Consider the following 17,629-nt stretch of genomic DNA (forward strand, 5'->3'; position numbering starts at 1 on the left):
GGCGGGGGCAGAGGCGAGCGCACAATGTGGTTGAGGTGAACTTAGGGAGTCTTTACAGAGGGATGGTCGGGGTTCAAGGAAACTAGAGGTGACGCTGTACTCAGGGCCGTGGACAGACAGCACTGCTCACTGCCAGGCCTGCAGGACAGGAAGAGCGACAGAGGAAGGAGCCACCTGCCAAGGACCCTTAGGTGAGGAAAGCTGCCAGCCCACAGCCCAGCAGGCAGGAAACCTGAAAAACAAGCACTTGAACTCCCTTTCCTGCCCTTGGATCTCCTGCCAGTCCCTCCCCTCCCCTGAACCCAGCAGGAAGCCAGAGGGTTTCGCATTCCTTTGGGGCCAGTCTCCCAGGACCCAGAACTGGGTGGAGAAGGGAGCGCCGAGGGACAGTGGATATACAGGGCCGGGACCTTCAGCCAGGTCATGGAATTGAAGAGCTGCGCAGCCGAAAACCAGGTCCGCAAGGTGTCAACCACCACCGCCCAAGGTGTCTAACAGCAACCACCAAGGCCAAGGCCCAACAGATTCAGCCAGTAAAGATACAAGCACCTTTTAATTCAGACAGCTTCTTACTTCCATAGGCAGATTTGCCAAATGTGCCAGCTCCATGTGGTCCCTGGTGCCCACAACAGGAGGACTACGACAGGGCATGGGGACTTCCCGTGGCTGAGAAGTCCGTTCGAGACGCAGTTAAGCGGTTTTACGATCAATCTACAGCTCTACTCGGAGGGAGGCGGCACAGGAAGTTTCACACTTATCAGAGCCTGGGAGGCGACCGCTCCTGATGGTCCCCCGCGGGATGAAGTCAGTGCCTCCCATCCTCCAGCTTCCCAGAGGATCACTCGGGCTGCAGGTCAGGCCTCTGCCTGTGTGGCCCACGGGGGTAAGCGCCAGGGCCCTAGGACAGAGCCATTCCCCAGGGAAGTCGCCCAGGCAGCTCCACAGAGCTCAGTGGCACAAGACTGAGGAACGCCTCTAAAGCACCAGGTCTCAGATGACTCAGCCCAGCGGAGTTGGAGGACTCTTCCAACTTCCAGATTCTTGGGCTAGAACTCAGCTGTCCCAGCTTTGGTCTGGAGTGGACACCATCAGCTGCAGCCATGAACAGATGGGGGCTCTGGGCCGACTCCCATGTGCCCAGCAGCTTTCGGGGATAGGCCACACCCCCTGGGACCCTACTTGCTTCTGCCCTGAAGTGTTATTTCCCTCTCAACTAATGGAGAGGGCAGAGGGAGATGTGCAGAGGTGTTTGAAGACAGCAGTCACGGGGGGACTGATGCGACCAACCACAGACCAGCCAGCCCAGGGTAGAGGGGACTTCCGGCTGACCACAGGCTGGAGCTGCTTTTAAAGACCTGAGCATAAGCCAGTACGTACGCAGAGCACTTAGTATTTGCAAAGATTTGCAAAGAGAAAGATAAGGTCACGATATCCGTAAGTTCATGATGACAAAGAGAAATGAGATGTGGGAATGTTCCCACCTTCTGTTGAACGAGTACTGGGCAGAAGGCATGGTTTGGAGGGATGGAGGGAAGCCGATCTTGACTCACAGACACCACGGCCTGGTTCTGTTGGTTAGTAAGCAGGTGAATAATCCGGCAAAAAGGTTAATAAATATGCCCCTGGCTGACAGGGAAGGAATGGGGGTCCTTTTCTTCTTATCATGAGATGTTTCCAGGAACAACAAGCAGGAAGACTTTCCCAAACAGTAAAGAATGTCATCACGGCTGGCTGAACCCAGCAGACCCACCAGCAGCCCTACAGCTTGGTGGGCTGCAGGGGGCTGAGGTGGGCAGGCCCGCTGGGCGGGGACAGCACCATCGGGAGGGTGTTGCTGCCCCTTTCGTGCCAGCACGTGTCCAGGATGGGGTAGAGCTTGCCCTGGAAGTCAGCCTGGAACGTGTAGAGCAGCCGCAGGTCGTCGGGGCGGTCAGCATCGAAGAACGTGAGCTCTCCGCGTTCGTAGTGCAAGTAGACGCCGATGCGGTGCGGGTGGCCGGCCACAGGCAGGGGCACCCGGGGGCAGCTGAAGGCCTCATACACGCGGCCCTCCTTCAGGCCGATGAGCCACACGCCGTTCTCCGGGGACTTGCTCAGCTTGCCCTTGCGACTGGCCGTGCCCTTGATGACCCCCAGGCGCCAGTCGCTCTTGTTGCCCACCACGACCTCCCAGTAGTGGCGGCCCCAGGAGAAGCCCCGGCTGGCCAGGACGCACGTACTGTAGTCAAAGCGCTCCGGCTGGCTGGCCCGCCGCTGGGCCAGGAGGCCGCACTGCACCACCGTGTTGCCCTTGGAGAGTTCCAGGAGGGGGTGGGCGGTGGCAGGGTCTAGCTTGAGGGACTCCGGGGCTGAGAAAGATCAAAGAAGCGTTCTCAAGCTACACAGAAGGCGGCATATGCCTCCACAAAGAAGTCTGACTGGAGGCCCCGAGCTCCGCAGGGGAGGAACCACAACGGCCCCTCCCTGTGTCTGAGCGCACTTCGAGGAAGGCGCCAGGCACAGAACACGCAACCCTAAGGATGTCTGCTGAACACAAGAACAATTCCGGAAGGGTGGGAAAATGGACTGCCGTGAAGGAGGCGCTCTGGCTGAGGAAAAGGGCTGCACCAGGGGCGCCTGAGTGGCTCAGCCCATTAAGTGTCCCACTCCTGATTTCGGCTCAGGTCATGGTCTCAGGGTGTGAGATCAAGCCCAATGTCAGGCTCCACGCTCAGCAGGGCGTCCGTCTGCTTGGGATTCTCTCTCCTTCTACCCCTTCCCCAACTTGAGGGCTTGCCCTTTAATAAAATCTTTATTTATTTATTTATTTTTTATAATTACACAACTTGTCTTTAGCCAGTAAGAGCTGGAGCTGAGCTTGAACCCAGCATTTCTGGTGGAACCCCAAAGCCAAGCTCTCGCCACTAACCCACGCAAATACCCTTCCCGGCTTCCGCGCGCCCCCTGCAGGGCAGTCCTCAGCAGAGAGAAGGGACGGAGCCTCACCTGGCAGAACCTTTCGGAAGAGCCTCTTCCACACGGTCAGCTTGATGTCAGCCTGGTGGAGGCCTGGCTTGAAGGAGATGGGGCTGAAGGTGCCCTCCAGAGGCCGGGCCTGCTGGAGCTCTGCGCTGAGGGGGACAGTTCACCACGATGGAGGAGCTGCACGCCAACCCCACCCCTTCACCCTTACCCAAGTCCAACAATGCAGCTCAGCAGACTGTGCACTCGAGATGCCGGTCACTTCCTCCCGTCCCCCCGCCCTGAGCCCCTGCTCCCTTCCTGGAAGGGGAAACACCACATCAGGGCGAGCGGGCCCAAGACCAGGAGCGTCACCTGGGGGCTTGCTAGAAATGCAAACTTCTCAGGTCGCATCCCAGAGCTGCTGAATCAGAAAGCGACGCCTGGAGCCCGATGATGGGATGTAATGAGCCCTCCAGGTGGTCCTGATGCACAGTAACATTTGAGGACTGCTGCCCTACCTTCCCTAAACTGGGCAACCCTGGTCCCTAGCCACAGCTGGAGTGCACACCTGCTCCCAATCAGCTTCACTGTCCAATGTTCCTAACCCACCTGTCCTTAAGACTGAAGGACATTTGAAGAACCACGGAGGCGGCACCTGGGTGGCTCAGTGAGTTAAGGCCTCTGCCTTAAGCTCAGGTCATGATCCCAAAGTCCTGGGATCGAGCCCCATGTCAGGCTCTCTGCTTGGCAGGCAGCCTGCTTCCTCCTCTCTCTCTCTGCCTGCCTCTCTGCCTACTTGTGATCTCTGTCAAATGAATAAATAAAATCTTAAAAAAAAAAAAGATAGAAAAACCACAGACACTCTCACAATCAGGGCCCGAAGAAGGCCAAGAACTGCGTGGTTATTCATTTCCTGGGACTAGAACATGGGTTCAACCCCTTCCCAGGAGCCATGGTTCAGGATTCGCAGCCCCTCCTTCCGGCTCTGACGTCTCCCATTCGTTGCCTGTTCTGCCCTGCGGCACACATTTTATCCCAGCCCCACACCCTACTTCACCTTTTCCCGTGACCTTTCCCCACTCTGCTTGCCTGGTCAGCACCTGTCCTCTGCCCCAATCCTGTCCACCTGTGTGTCAGCTCTGCCAATTCCCCCCACCTGCAACCCCGGTCACCTTGTCCTGTTATTTCTGTAGCTTGTGTGGACTTCTCTGGTTTTAGGTACCCACAGTGATGTAACCACAGTTCGTCTTCTGCCGCCCATCAGTCTTTGAGAGCCTTAAAGGCAGGGTTCCCTGCACTCAGGACAGAGCCATATGCGGGCATTTGCTGCCAAGGCACCGGTATGTGGAGAGGAGCCACCAGATCCAAGCCTAGAGCTCCCTCTGAGGTTATTACCTGGAGGCCACGGAGTGATACTTCTGGAAGACAAGACAGAAGGGTTATGGCATGGGGGAAGCTCTTGGAACTGCAGGCCTCGGCATGGGGGACACTCCCTTGTCCACTCACCCGGATGAAATCGTGGTGACTCTCATTACTGAACTGCTCCAAGACGCGCTCGGCCTGGACCAGCCGCTCCTGAGTGCCCTGGGCCTGTTCTAGCTGCATGTCCAGGGAGGCCACAAGACCACGGGTATGACCTTCCAACCCCTCCAGGCAGCGGGCCTTCTCCTCATCCACCAGGTGGTGCAGCTCCTGGAACTCGCGACGAATCACCCAGCTGAAGATGTCCGATTCATTCTGCGACGAGGAGGAGCTGGTCAAAGCTGGAGCCTCCACCAGAACCGCCGGCTATGGCTGGCATCGGCGTCCCTAGGCCAGGGCAGCTGAGGCCTTCCTGGGCCTCCAACTGCAGCTGCATCTCGGAGTGGAGCCGCAGGGCTCACTCCTGCCCTGTGTTCGCACCGTGCCTGGGCCTCCCATGTGCGGCCGGGGGAGGGCAACAGAGGTGGGGGGGGTGGGGGGGAGACTGGCCTGGGCTCCCCTTTCAAACATACTGGCTCTGCTCACATCTACCCTAACTACTGCACGTGCAAAGCAGTTCAGCTTCAGTACAGGATCCACAACTGAAAAAAGTCCGCGAGGCTCTGGGACAGCAGACTTTAGACAGCCGGATTCCGTGTGAGACCCTGAGTCCAGCCTCCACTGGGCCACCTCTGAGGTGGGGCGGTTAACCGAGAAGACTCAGGGGACACTGGCCTTCTGCTCCTGTTTCACAACTGCCAGAAGAGCTGGGGCTCCACACGCCCCTGGACTGTGTGGATGGAACTTTCTGGGATGTGTCCTGCATAGCCGGCCACTACCCGCCGACCTGAGCTTACGCCCAGGCGGGAAGAATGTCGTTTGTGAGACTCGCGCTGCGCAAGTGACCTTGGGAGCCTGATTAGTGGACATTAGGTGGCTGTCGGGTCAGAAGTGGCCCTTCTGGTCTGGACACAAGAGCTGTAAATCCTGCCTACGTCCCCTCCAGCGCCAGGCTGGGCTGGCGCCCTGGAACGGAATCTGGGAGAAGCGGCAAGCGCACCCAGCGTGCAGAGACATGTGCACGCAGGAATGCAGCTCGCTCCAAACCGCACGTTGGTGAACAAACGTTTAACTTCAGTTGCCCTATAAATACAGCCCTTATGGGTATGGTCAGTTGGAACTCTCACCCGCCCGCGGGTAGGATGCTCGGCCCAGGCCGCTCTATCAGGACTCCAGCCTGGCTATCTCCATGGGGCCTCCCCAGCAAATGAGGCTGGATGATTTAAGCGCCCAGTGTAACGCTGTCTGATTCTCCTTTACGATGACCATGCCCTCATCAATGCGCAATTTCCCTTTTCTTTCTGTTTCTACTAGATTTTTATACTCTCGGTAAAGTGCCTTTTCTCTTTCAAAACTGAGAGCGTAGCTGCCGTGAATCTTTTTCAGAACACTTCCCAGCCCCAGTGCGCCTGTCACCCGGGAAAAGCAGAAAACCACCAAGCCATTCCACACCTCTGCTCCGAGGTACTGGGCAGGCACCACACACACCATCAAGGTCAGACAGACACTGAGGGCACGAGAGTCATGCCCACACTTCGAGCTGTTTACCTCTGGGACGTAGGTTCTTGTTATCTCATTCCCAAGGACACGAGGGACAAGGCCAACTTGGACAGAGTCCTAACAACTGAGCTCATTCCCCCGAGGGCACTTGCCCTTTTCCCCACTCTGCCCTGGAAGGCTCTGAATCCCGGCTTTGCACGAAAGCATGGAGTTTTGGGAAGATCGAAGAGTTCTGAGCTCCGCAGGAGACGGAAGGCGGCCAGCCCCCGGGGAAGGGTGCAGGGAAAGGCACTCACGACAATGCGGGTCCGGTTGTTGCCCAGCTTGGCAATATGCTCGTCCACCTTCTTCTGCTCCTGCTTCAGGTCGGAGATGAGAGCCGCCAGCTCCTCCTGCAGGCGACACACCGTGGCCTGGTGAGCGGCGCCCCCCTTCAGCTTCTCAGCTCTTTGGGGCGAGCCCCGGCTTCACCCTTCCAGGGAGCATCCCAGTGGCCGTAGGCACTCCCAGTGGAACCAGGGAAAGAGCTACCCGAGCACTCTTGACTCCAAAACAAGTTAGGATTATTCAAGAATGTTCTACACTGAGGGCAGGGATTACCCAGACAGAAAAGGATCTCCAGATCATCCCTCCTCAGGACACGGCGATGGACGCTAAACACCGTCCACCTAGAAGGCACCACACAGCATCCAAGAGGGGCGATGACCCACCTGAAGCCGACGCTCCCTGAATGCTATGCTGGCCACCAACCCAACTCCTGGTCCCCCGGAGATCAACAGTCAATAGGCATGTGATCAAGATAACACCAAAAGTTGGCCCCCAGGGAGGCGAGTCATGCATATGGTTGCCCAGCTTGTACCTGGGGATTCCCCACGCCCTATAAAGACCTGAACTCTTCCTTGGAAGACTTGGGCCCCGCCTGGATTTGGGGCCTCCCCCGGCTGAAGTAAACTCACTTCTCCTGGGCTTCCCTGGCCTCAAATCTAAGAGTCTTAAGGGTTCGACCAGGACCACCCGGACCCCCATTCAGCGGCACTACTTAAAGGGAACCCTGCTGGTCTGTGCCCATGGAACGTACACGGTCTCTGGCTTAGATAGTTCCAAGCAGAAATCAGTGGCAAAAGGGGCGCCTGGCTAGCTGAGTTGGAAGAACATGTGACTCTTGATCTCTTGGTTGCGAGTCCAAGCCCCACACTGGGTGCAGACATTATTTAAAAATAAATAGAAAGAAAGAGAGTGGGGGCCGGGGGAGAGGGAGGAAGGGGGAGGGAGGGATGGACGGACAAACCAGCTACAAAATCCTTTCAGGAAAGGAGCTGAATAAAGAATAAAGCCGGGGGACACCTGAGAGGCTCAGTGGGTTGAGTCTCTGCCTTCGGCTCAGGTCATGATCTCAGGGTCCTGGGATCGAGCCCCACATCGGGCTCCCTGCTCAGCGGGGAGCCTACTTTCCCCTCTCCCTCTGCCACTCCCCCTGCTTGTGGGCTCCTGCTCTCTGTCAAATAAATAAAATCTTTAAAAAAGAAGAAGAAGAATGCCAGTGTAGGGTAAATGGACCCAGGGTCTTGCTCTGGATAATGAGGCATCAGATCTCACAGCAACCCGGGGACAGAATTCCAGTGGTAATTCTCCTGAGGCACAGAGAGATGAGATTAGTTCTTTTTGTCTTTGCCCATCAAACTGGGTCACCGGGAGAAGAAAAAGAATCATACAAATAAACCACCTCAAGATCTCAATCAACAGGAGGAAAACAGAAACGTAGGAAAGGAATCCAATACAGGAACAGGATTTTGTTGCATCACAAGATCACAAACACCCACATCTAAAACCAGGACCCAAGCAGTCCCAGGCTCCAGGCTAGAAATGATGAAGCTCCCGTGTGTTTCCCTCCTCCCGGGGCTAGTAAGACACGGGCTCGGGGTCACTGCACTGCAATTTGGCTTCCACCTCTCACACTCCACTAAAACTACTCTTGCCAAGATAAGCAATCATTCCTGCTAAATCTAACAGACTCTTTCCAGTCCTCAGCAGGCATTTCACACAAGTGATCTTGTTCTCATTAAAATGCTCTGCTCTGATTTCCAGGAAGCTAGAGTCAGCCATGTTCCTACTCTCTGTTGATTCTTTCTGCCCCTTTTGGGGTGCTCTCCTTACCTGAATCTTTTTTTTTTAAGATTTTATTTATTTATTTGATAGACAGAGATCACAAGTAGGCAGAGAGGCAGGCAGAGAGAGAGGAGGAAGCAGGCTCCCCGTGGAGCAGATAGCCCGATGTGGGGCTCGATCCCAGGACCCTGGGATCATGACCTGAGCCAAAGGCAGAGGCTTTCACCCACTGAGCCACCCAGGCGCCCCTACTTGCCTGAATCTTAAACCCATCCTCTGTGTCTTCCCTATCACGCTGCAGGCTCTTCTGGTGGGTCGTCTCCCCGCCTGCGGCTTCGATCACCACCCCTATCTCATTACTCCCAGTCTCCTACCCACCCCCAGCCTCGCTCTCCAGTCCACTCTCCAGCAGAGTGCTCGGACCACATCCCAACTGCCACCCCCAGCCAGGATGGTCCTCTGAATAAACTACAAATCCCTTCACATGCCACACAACCTTACCATGACCTGGCTTCCACGTACCTAACTCTCCCCTGAGCTCAAAGGAACAACCTACCATTTCTTAAACACCCCTCCCTCCTGATCTCTTGCAGGGCTGTCCTTACACAGGGAATGCTTTCCTCCCCCTTTTTTCCTCCTTTGCTTCAGGTCTTGGTTTAGCGGTCTGCTTCCTCCAGGAAACCTTCCCTGACCACCTGAGACCATGCAGGAGCTACATTCGAGACGGTCTCTCCATCGCCTGTCCTTAACCCTGACAGTAGCACCCGACACATGCTATTCTCTGCCAGACCCCCAGGCTGTGAGCTCCCCCAGGGTGGGCCAAACCTCTTGCCCAACCTCGTACCACGGGCTCTAGCACAACACTGAGCACACGTTAGATGCCACGTAAACCTCTATGGGCAAGAGGGGCTGCTGGATGGCTGCGCTGGCCCTGTGCATGTTTCATACTTGTCTTCCAGGACTGGAGAAGCAAACAAAGGCTCCCCCGGGCGCTCAGCCAGGAACCCCTGGAACTCTGCCTTCAGATCTCCAGGCTCTTTCTTTCTTCTGCCCCATCGCCTGTATGTTGTCATTGCTGACCTTTACTCTCCGTCCCTCCTCCCACTGTGCAGATGCCCTCCAGCAGCTCACTTCCAAGACTCCTTCCTGCCCTCCTTTGATCTGCTGGCAACGGAAAAAAACTAGCCACAGTTTGAGTCCACACTCTGCCACTGACAAGCTGTAGGACCTTACCTTCTCCGAGCCGGTTTCCTCATTTGTAACATACAATGATACCTCCACCCCATTCATAAATCTTAAATCATTGTATTTACCTAAGACGGTATCATCATCATCAGATCTGAGGCGAAAGTCCACAAGGACAGGAATCCACTCTATCTTCAAATATGCTTTAAGATTTTGCTACCTGCTAGGCATGGTGCTAGACATGAAAATACCTGAGGAGGGGCGCCTGAGTGGCTCAGTCAGTTAGGCAGCTGCCTTCCGCTCAGATCATGACCCCAGGGTCCTGGGTTCAAGCCCCATACTGGGCTCCCTGCTCGGCAGGAAGCCTGCTTCTCCCTCTCCCACTCCTCCTGCTTGTGCTTCCCCTCTCGCTGTGTCTCTGTCAAATAAATAAATAAAATCTTTTATAAAAAAAGAAAAAAGGGGCGCCTGAGTGGCTCAGTGGGTTAAAGCCTCTGCCTTCAGCTCCGCCATGGTCCCAGGGTCCTGGGATCAAGCCCCGCATCAGGCTCTCCGCTCAGTGGGGAGCCTCCTTCCTCCTCTCTCTCTCTCTCTGCCTGCCTCTCTGCCTACTTGGGATCTCTGTCAAATAAATTTTTTAAAATCTTTAAAAAAAAAATGGAAGAAAGAAAAAGAAAAAACCTGAGGAAACAAAACAAAGCACTTGTCCTCATGTGTCTTCTGGGGAGCACTCAAAATATGCATGAGATCTACCAGGAAAAACCGAGCAAGGGAAGGGGCTAGCGCTTGACAGGGGACTCTCATGCAGGCCAGGAGTCCCCAGCACCTGGAGGCTGGAGCAGCTGCTCTGAACACGATGGAGGATGGATGCTCTATGAGTTCTGCTCCAGCAGAGGGCTGGAGGGAACTGGCATCTTGGCCCGGGACCTTTCTGTGCCAGGCAACGGTTCCAGAGAGGGCAGGAGCTGGACTCGGTGTGTGCCTGGACCGCCAGCACCTGCCGCCCTCCCCCGCTCCCAGCAGCCTCACCACCCACCTTCATGCGGCTGTAGACCGTGGAGACAGGTGTGACACGGTGATGCTGGTGGGAGCCCAGCAGGCCACAGAGGCCACAGATGAGCTCCTGGTCCCTCTCACAGAAGAGGCTGAGCGGGTTCCGGTGGTGTTCACAGACCTTGGGCTCTGGGTGCCCAGGGAACTGTAAGGCTTCAATCACCCGAGCCAGGGACACGTTGGGCGGGGGGCTGCTGCTATCCACCTCCTGTCGGCACACCGGGCAGCGGAGCTCGGAGTCCAGGTGGCGGGACAGGGACACCAGGCAGTCCTTGCAGTAGGAGTGGCCACACTGCAGCATCATGGGCTCCTTGAAGACCTCCAGGCAGATGGGGCACTGAAGGCGGTCCTCCAGCTCGGGCACGCTCACCTGTCCCGCCATCCACCGCCCCGGCTAGAAGAGAGGGCAGCTTTCTCAGCCTGCTCCCTCCACCCCCTGGGGCCCCATCTCCGGGCAAGTTCCACTGGAAACTCGACTGCCACAGATGCTCCAGTCCTGGATTCCAAACCCCTATGACTGGGTCTGTTTTCTATCTCTAAAGCAAAGAGCTTAATTAGGGGAAACTCACTTGGAAATACAGGATTCTACATTTTTCACCCAGATTTGGAGGTAAACACAAAAAGGGCTGTCTTCAAGGTCATCTGGAATGACACCAACAACATGCCCTCCAGCTACACAGACCCAGAAATGGACAGCAAAAACAAGCCAAGCTCCTTCCCACATTCTAGGTCAGTTCTCAAACTGGAGAGCAGCTGTTGGAAGGGCAGTTAAAAGAGACTCCTGAGTCGCCCCTTCACATATTTCCAGTGAGCCCCCGAAATCTGCATTTATAGCAAACACGCCCCAGGTCATTCTAAAGCAGAGACTGCGGTCTTAGTCACGCTGTTCCGGAGAACCCGAGACCCCGCGAAAGCTGACTGGCACTGAGGGAGAGAAGCGTCAAGGCAGAAGCCGGCGGCAGACCTAGGGAGAGCCCCCACAAGGCACTACCTGCTTCTCGGAATCCGTGGAGAAGTCCCCCAGATCTGCTCGGTTTGTTTCTTCTGGTGCGGATGGGGCAGAGGCACTAAGAGTTGTAGGAACTGGAGCTGAACACCTGCTCCACCCTGAGTCTCTGCTCCTTTCCTCCCCCTTTCCCAGCAACACCCCTGCGTCCTCAAGGTCACTCAGAATCAGGTGGACGCCGGGCCACATCACGGGACTTGGGAAGCAGCCTCCTTCTGGCCAGCAACGCTGATAATTCCAACATGTAGGTGCTCACCTTGGCCATGGTTTGAGGAAGGGGGGAGACTGAGTGGGCCCCCAGCCATACCTTACAGACCCCAAACAGGAGTGGACCCATGCTTTGGCACGATTCTTCCTGTTTTTGACGGTATTTTTATATACTTTTTGAGAAGGAAGCTCCATAAAGGGCGTAAATCTTAACCACATGCTTGATGTACACATTACAATGTATACTCACCCTCAACATCAACATACAAATGCTTCCGGCACCCACAAGGCACTTTATGTGCTCCCCAGGCAGAACCCAGGATAGCTACTAACCTCATTCTTATCCTCACAGATTAGTGTAGCCTGGTTTTGAATTTCAAATAAACAGAATTACCCAGTATGTGCTTCCTTTACTCAATTCCTTGCTCAATATTACTGAATTACCAACTTTTTGTATAAAATCTTTCAAAGATTTAGAAATTTGATGACATTTCTTTAAAAAAAATCAGTAAATATTATAGCCTTAACATACTATGCAAAGCGTGGGACTGTGGTAAAAATTACTGATTGGGGAAAAAGGTGGGAGTGGGTCTCTCAGAGCATTAAGAAACAAGAGCTCTGGGATGCCTCGGTGGTTCACTCAATTAAAGCCCCTGCCTTCAGCTAAGGTCATGATCCCAGAGTCCTGGGATGGAGTCCCACATAGGACTCCTTTACGAGCAGGGAACCAGCTTCTCCCTCTGCCTGCTGTTCCCCCTGCCTGAATATTCTCTCTCTCTGACAAATAAACAAACAAATAAATAAATAAAATCTTAAGAAAAAAAAAAAAGAAAAAGAAACAAGAGCCATAAGGGTGCCTACGTGGCTCATTCGGTTAAGCCTCTGACTCTTAGTTTTTAGTCAGATCAAGATCTCACGGGTCCTGGGATCAAGCGTATGTGCGTTGGGCTCACATTCAGCAAGGAATCTGCCTGGGGATTCTCCCCCTCTGCCCCTCCCCACACTTGTATGCACTCTCTCTAAAAATAAATCAATCTTGTTTTTATTTTTTTTTAAGATTTTATTTGTCAGAGAAAGTGTGCACAAGCAAGGGGACTGGCAGGCAGAGGGAGAAGCAGGCTCCCCGCTGAGCAAGGAGCCCAGTGCAGGACACAGTCTCTGGACCCTGGGATCATGACCTGATGAAGGAAGACACTTAACCGACAGCCACCCAAACATTTCAATAAATCAATCTTTAAAAAGAAAGTGGGACGCCTGGGTGGCTCAGTAGTTTGAGCCTCTGCCTTTGGCTCGGGTCGTGGTCTCGGGTTCCTGGGATTGAGCCCTGCATCTGGCTCTCTGCTCAGCAGGGAGCCTGCTTCGCCCATCTGCCTGCCTCTATCCCTACTTGTGATCTCTGCCAGATGAATGAATAAAATCTTTAAAAAAAAGAAAGAAAGAAAGAAAGAGGAGTACATGGGTGGCTCAATTGTCTTTAAGCATCTTCAGCTCAGGTCATGATCACAGGGACTTGGGATTGAGCCCCATGTCGCACCCGGGAGTGGGGGCCTACTTATTCCTTTACATATTCCCCTCTGCCCATATCATGTGCACACAAGGTCTCTTTTTCTCTCTTAAATGAATAAAATACAAAATACTAAAAAAACCAGTTTGGATGAATGAAAAGGAAGGAAGGAAGAAGAGCTCTAGACCTGCAGAAACAACCGCCATAGGCCTAAGCATTCCTGTCTGCCCGCGGGCACAGTCTCAGTCCATGACAAGCAAGTCCAAGGTCCGGCACAGGCATGCAGAAAGCTGATTTATTAATTTAACAGATATTTATTGAGCACCTATTATGTACCAAGCACCAACCTGAGCACTAGGGAGACGTCAGAGAACAAGACCAAAGAGGTTTCTGTCCCTTCAGAATCTGTAATGTTACGGTAGTAGGAGTGGAACAGGATCACAAATAAGACGGCATCATAGTATCGGACGCTAGGCCGAAGTAAACGGTGCAGTGAACAAAAAGGGTAGGAGGTAACGGGTTGAGAGACACTTAGAAAGGGGCAGGGCAGTGTCTTTGAGGATGGATGGCTGAGCTGAGGCCTGAAGGATTCAAAGATGCCAGCTACTGAGAAGACTACCAGAGGACAGACCAGGCAATGGGCAGTAAATGCAAAGCCTCCAAGGCTAGAAAGAGTTCAGTATGTATAAGCTACCCTAGAGAGGAGACCTGAGGAGCGGGACCATAGTGAGAGGGAATGCCAGGAGAGGGGGTCAGTAGGGTGGCCAAAGAGGGCCCCATAGAGGAGGGCGAAGGTTTCGATTTAATTTCAAGGGCAGGGGCACCTGGGCAGCTCAGTCAGTTAACTGACTCTCCATCTCAGCTCAGGCCTTGATCTCAGGGTCATGAATTTGAGCCCTGTGTTGAGGCCCAGCGTGAAGCCTACTTAAATTAAAATAATAATAATAATAGTAATCATAAATATCAAGGGCAGTGGGAGCCACTGGAGGACTTTAAAGCAAGGAAATATCATCTGACGTGTATTTTTAAACCAGCACTCTGGCCACTGCATAGATACACAGTAGCTTTAGCACCTGGGTGGATAGATAGTGAAGCCTGATACATAAAATTTTGATCAAGGTGAAATAGTAGGTTGGAAAATCTAGAGTCAGACACCTGAGGACATCCAGGTGGGGCAACTGACTTCAGCCCTGGTCTGAAGACCTCAGCAAGCAGAATCACCTGGTGTGCTTGTGAAAACACAAGCTTCTGACTTCTGGCCCGATTTCCTGATTCAGGAGCACAGGGGTGAGCTCAAGAATTTGCATTTGTAACAAGTTTCCCGACAACCCTGGTGCTGTCTGACAACTACACTTTAAGAACCACTGAAAGGGCACCTGGGTGGCTCAGTGGGTTAAGCCGCTGCCTTCGGCTCAGGTCATGATCTCAGGGTCCTGGGATCGAGTCCCGCATCAGGCTCTCTGCTCAGCAGGGAGCCTGCTTCCTCCTCTCTCTCTGCCTGCCTCTCTGCCTACTTGTGTTCTCTGTCAAATAAATAAATAAAATCTTAAAAAAAAAAAAAAAAAACCACTGAAAAAGGCAACTGGGCACAGGAGCCCTGTGCTCTGGTGCTCGGGGGAGGCTCTAGGCTGGGCCGGTATATGCTCCCTGTTTAAGTACATCCCATACTTAAACTTGTGGGAATGGCTAGGATCTCTCCGGGGTTAAGAACAGAGAAGGGCAAGCTTCCGAGAACAGAGCCTGGAGGTAGCTACTGTGTAGAGAGATCAGGAAGAAGAGCGTGATTGAAAAGATACAGCTGGTAAGGTAAGAGATACAGTCACCAGGAAGCAGGTGCATATGACCCCTTAACAGTAGGAAACTTTTGGGACTCCCTACTAGCAGGGAACTGGATGGCTCAGCTGGTTAAGGGCCCAACTTCTGATTTCAGCTCAGGTCATAGTCTCCAGGTCCTGAGACCTGCATTGGGTTCCGAGCTCAGTGGAGAGTGGCCGGAGGATTCTCACTCTCCCTCTGCACCTCCCCATCTTTTTCTAAAAATAAAGAAATGTTTTTTAAATAAAAAAAAAAAAAAAACAGCAGAGACCTTTCCTGGGCGAGAGTCAGGAAGGCATGAAGAGTCGTCAAGAGGATTCAGAGCATGAGAAGAAACAGCACGCTGCTGCTAACTGACCTGTAGGGAGCCCAGGGGCAAGGGCAGGAGAACCGGCCTCTAGGAGCTAAATGTGGCCCTGGGCTGATAACCTGATAACCGCCAAGGATGTGGGGACCTCAAGTGTAGAGCTCTAAATCTGGATTTATTAACATGGATGGGCTTCAAGTTCTTCCCGCAGAATCCCTATTAAGGCTGAGGTCTTGATTTGAGTCCAGTGAGACTCTTGTCAGATTTCTCACCTACAGAACTGGTGATAAATAGGTAAGATCATAAATACCTATCGCTCTAAACAGCTAGCTTTCTGGTAATTGATTGTGACGGTGACAGAAAACTAATACAGAAAAGAAAAAAGCGTTCAAGGAGAGATCAGGGTCATCAAACGCTGACAAGAGTCCAGCAATCTGTGGATAAAGAGGCGTCTTACCCATGATGGCATTCGGTGCAGTGCTAGTGACACAGCGTTGGGACAAGCGGTACTGAAGCGGTACTGGGTTAAAGAGAAAAATGAATGATGGACATACAACGGTTGAGAAAGCCTTCGAAGCAACTCTTGTGAAGCGTTTTCCGTGAAGAGCAGGAAACGGGGCCAACTTTGAGACATAGGATAAAGGAGGCTTATTTAAGGAGGAACATTTTAGGACACATCTAAGCTGAAGAAACAACCCAGTAGTCAAGGCAAGACTGGAGCAGGAGAGACAGGCGACCTCTCAGTCCTGGAGCAGGCCAGCGAAGAAGGACCCCAGGGAACAAGCTGGAGGGGGCGGGGCCATTCTTGCTTTGCACCCCCATGAGTAAGGAAAGGGTTAAGGTAGGCAGGGGGACATAGGGGGTCCCTGGCAAACTCTTCCTGGCAGGCAGAAGCGCTGAGCCAGAGTGAACAAGAGAGAAGAAAACAGACCACCTGGCCCTAAATGTTAGGGAGTATTTTTCTTCGGCAGCTACAGGGTAACCCTAGAAAACGACCAAACCTCAAACAATTAAGTCATTGAGGGTGTTATCAAGAGTCCACGCTCAGGGGCGCCTGGGTGGCTCAGCGTTTGTTAAGCCTCTGCCTTTGGCTCAGGTCATGGTCCCAGCGTCCTGGGATCGAGTCCCACATCAGGCTCCTTGCTCGGCCGGGAGCCTGCTTCTCCCTCTGCCTCTGCCTGCCATTCTGTCTGCCTCTGCTCGCTCTCTCCCCCTCTCTCTCTCTGATAAATAAATAAAATCTTTAAAAAAAAAAAAAAAAAGAAGAAGCTAAATCGGGAAAAAACACACTTGCGCTTCACTTCAACCCTCTTGGATCCACGAGATTCCTTCTTCCCCTCGGTGAGACAAGAACCCCGCAATCCCCTAACACCCAGGGAACAAGCCCGGATTTTGTGGACTTAAACGACGGGACAGGAGAGGGATGTCACCTTGTTTTCTCAGGAACTGGGCATTTCGACGTTATTTATTGATTTAGGATTGTATTCATTTACTTGCCCGAGAGGGACACAGCGAGAGCGGGAACACAAGCAGGGCGAGTGGGAGAGGCAGAAGCCGGCTTCCTGCCCGGCAAGCAGCAGGATGCGGACCCCGGGATCACGACCTGAGCCCCCCAGGCGCCCCGGCTTTTGGACTTTAAAGACCGGTCTGCGCCTAGATGTCTCCCGTACAAAGAGGAAGAGACGAAAAGCGGAAAAGGGGGAAAGAACCCTCTTCTGTGGGGCCTGACGGCTTCCGGCAGCAGACCGTCTCTGGAAGCCTGTCCTCCCCAGCGCGCTCCCGTCAGGGGCCCTGGAAGCCCCTGTCCCCGGTGCCCCCCCCATCCCCACCAGGCGACCCAGGTGGCCCATGTCCCGCGCCGCCCCACAGGTCCCGGCCAGGGGCTCCCCCTCGCGCAGCTTTCCCGGTGGCGCGCCCCTTCACGCTCTCCCGCCCCCGTCACGCGCTTTGTCACTCTGCGCCTCCCAGCCCCGCGCCCCTTCTCATTCCCCGCATCCCCCCACCATGAACCCCATCTTGCCACAGGCCAACCCTTCCTGCTCCCCATCGCGCCTCAGGCCGTTCCCTCCACCTACCTCCTCACAAGACCAGCGTCTCCAGCCAGGCGCCCAGCACGCCCCGCCACAAGGCCCATCACGCTGCGCGCGTCGCCGCAGTGTCTCCCATCATGCTTCGCGCCTCCCCACGCTCGGCGCGTCCCGATCACGTGCCCCGCCAAGGCTGCGCTTCCCCACCACGTGCCCGACACACACACACACACACACACACACACACACACACACACCCCGCCCAAGCGGAAGTCTTCATCGTGTGCGCCATCAGCTCCCTGCGCCCCCGCCACATGCTCCATCTCACACGGCACGTCCCCATGCTGTGCCCCATCACGGCCTGCGTGATCCTCTCACAAGCTCTTTCACGCTCCCCGCCTTCCCACTACATGCCCCATCAAGCTCTGCGCTTCCGGGTCACGTGCCCTATCACC

The 17,629-nt window shown here is 54.1% G+C and overlaps 1 protein-coding gene across 3 annotated transcripts; it reads right to left on the reverse strand.

The window, feature by feature from the left end:
* Positions 1–525: 525 nt before the first annotated feature.
* TRIM50 (tripartite motif containing 50) lies at positions 526–17,382 on the reverse strand. 3 transcript variants are annotated; one of them, XM_032328372.1, is made up of 7 exons: positions 17,223–17,382; positions 10,292–10,702; positions 6,261–6,356; positions 4,450–4,680; positions 4,339–4,361; positions 2,986–3,110; positions 526–2,348 (listed from the first exon to the last, which is right to left on the reverse strand). In XM_032328372.1, the coding sequence occupies exons 2-7, from the start codon at positions 10,688–10,690 to the stop codon at positions 1,759–1,761; spliced, it is 1,464 nt and encodes a 487-aa protein (XP_032184263.1). In that variant the 5' UTR covers positions 10,691–10,702; positions 17,223–17,382; the 3' UTR covers positions 526–1,758. The 3 variants fall into 3 exon arrangements, with proteins under 3 accessions (XP_032184263.1, XP_032184264.1, XP_032184262.1); XM_032328373.1 differs by having other exon boundaries at positions 10,292–10,844; XM_032328371.1 differs by lacking the exon at positions 17,223–17,382 and adding an exon at positions 11,300–12,214.
* Between the last annotated feature and the right edge of the window lie 247 nt (positions 17,383–17,629).

This window comes from Mustela erminea, chromosome 20 (genome assembly GCF_009829155.1).
Source record: "Mustela erminea isolate mMusErm1 chromosome 20, mMusErm1.Pri, whole genome shotgun sequence".
In the NCBI taxonomy this organism is placed as follows: domain Eukaryota; kingdom Metazoa; phylum Chordata; class Mammalia; order Carnivora; family Mustelidae; genus Mustela; species Mustela erminea.

Coding starts and splice junctions, on each gene's coding strand:
- TRIM50 (XM_032328371.1), bottom strand. CDS start 11,503: ATGTGGCCCGGCGTCCACCTGATTCTGAGTGACCTTGAGGACGCAGGG. Junction 6,357..10,291: donor CGGTCTACAGCCGCATGAAG/GTGGGTGGTGAG, acceptor TGTCGCCTGCAG/GAGGAGCTGGCGGCTCTCAT. Junction 4,362..4,449: donor GTCACCACGATTTCATCCGG/GTGAGTGGACAA, acceptor CTTGTCTTCCAG/AAGTATCACTCCGTGGCCTC.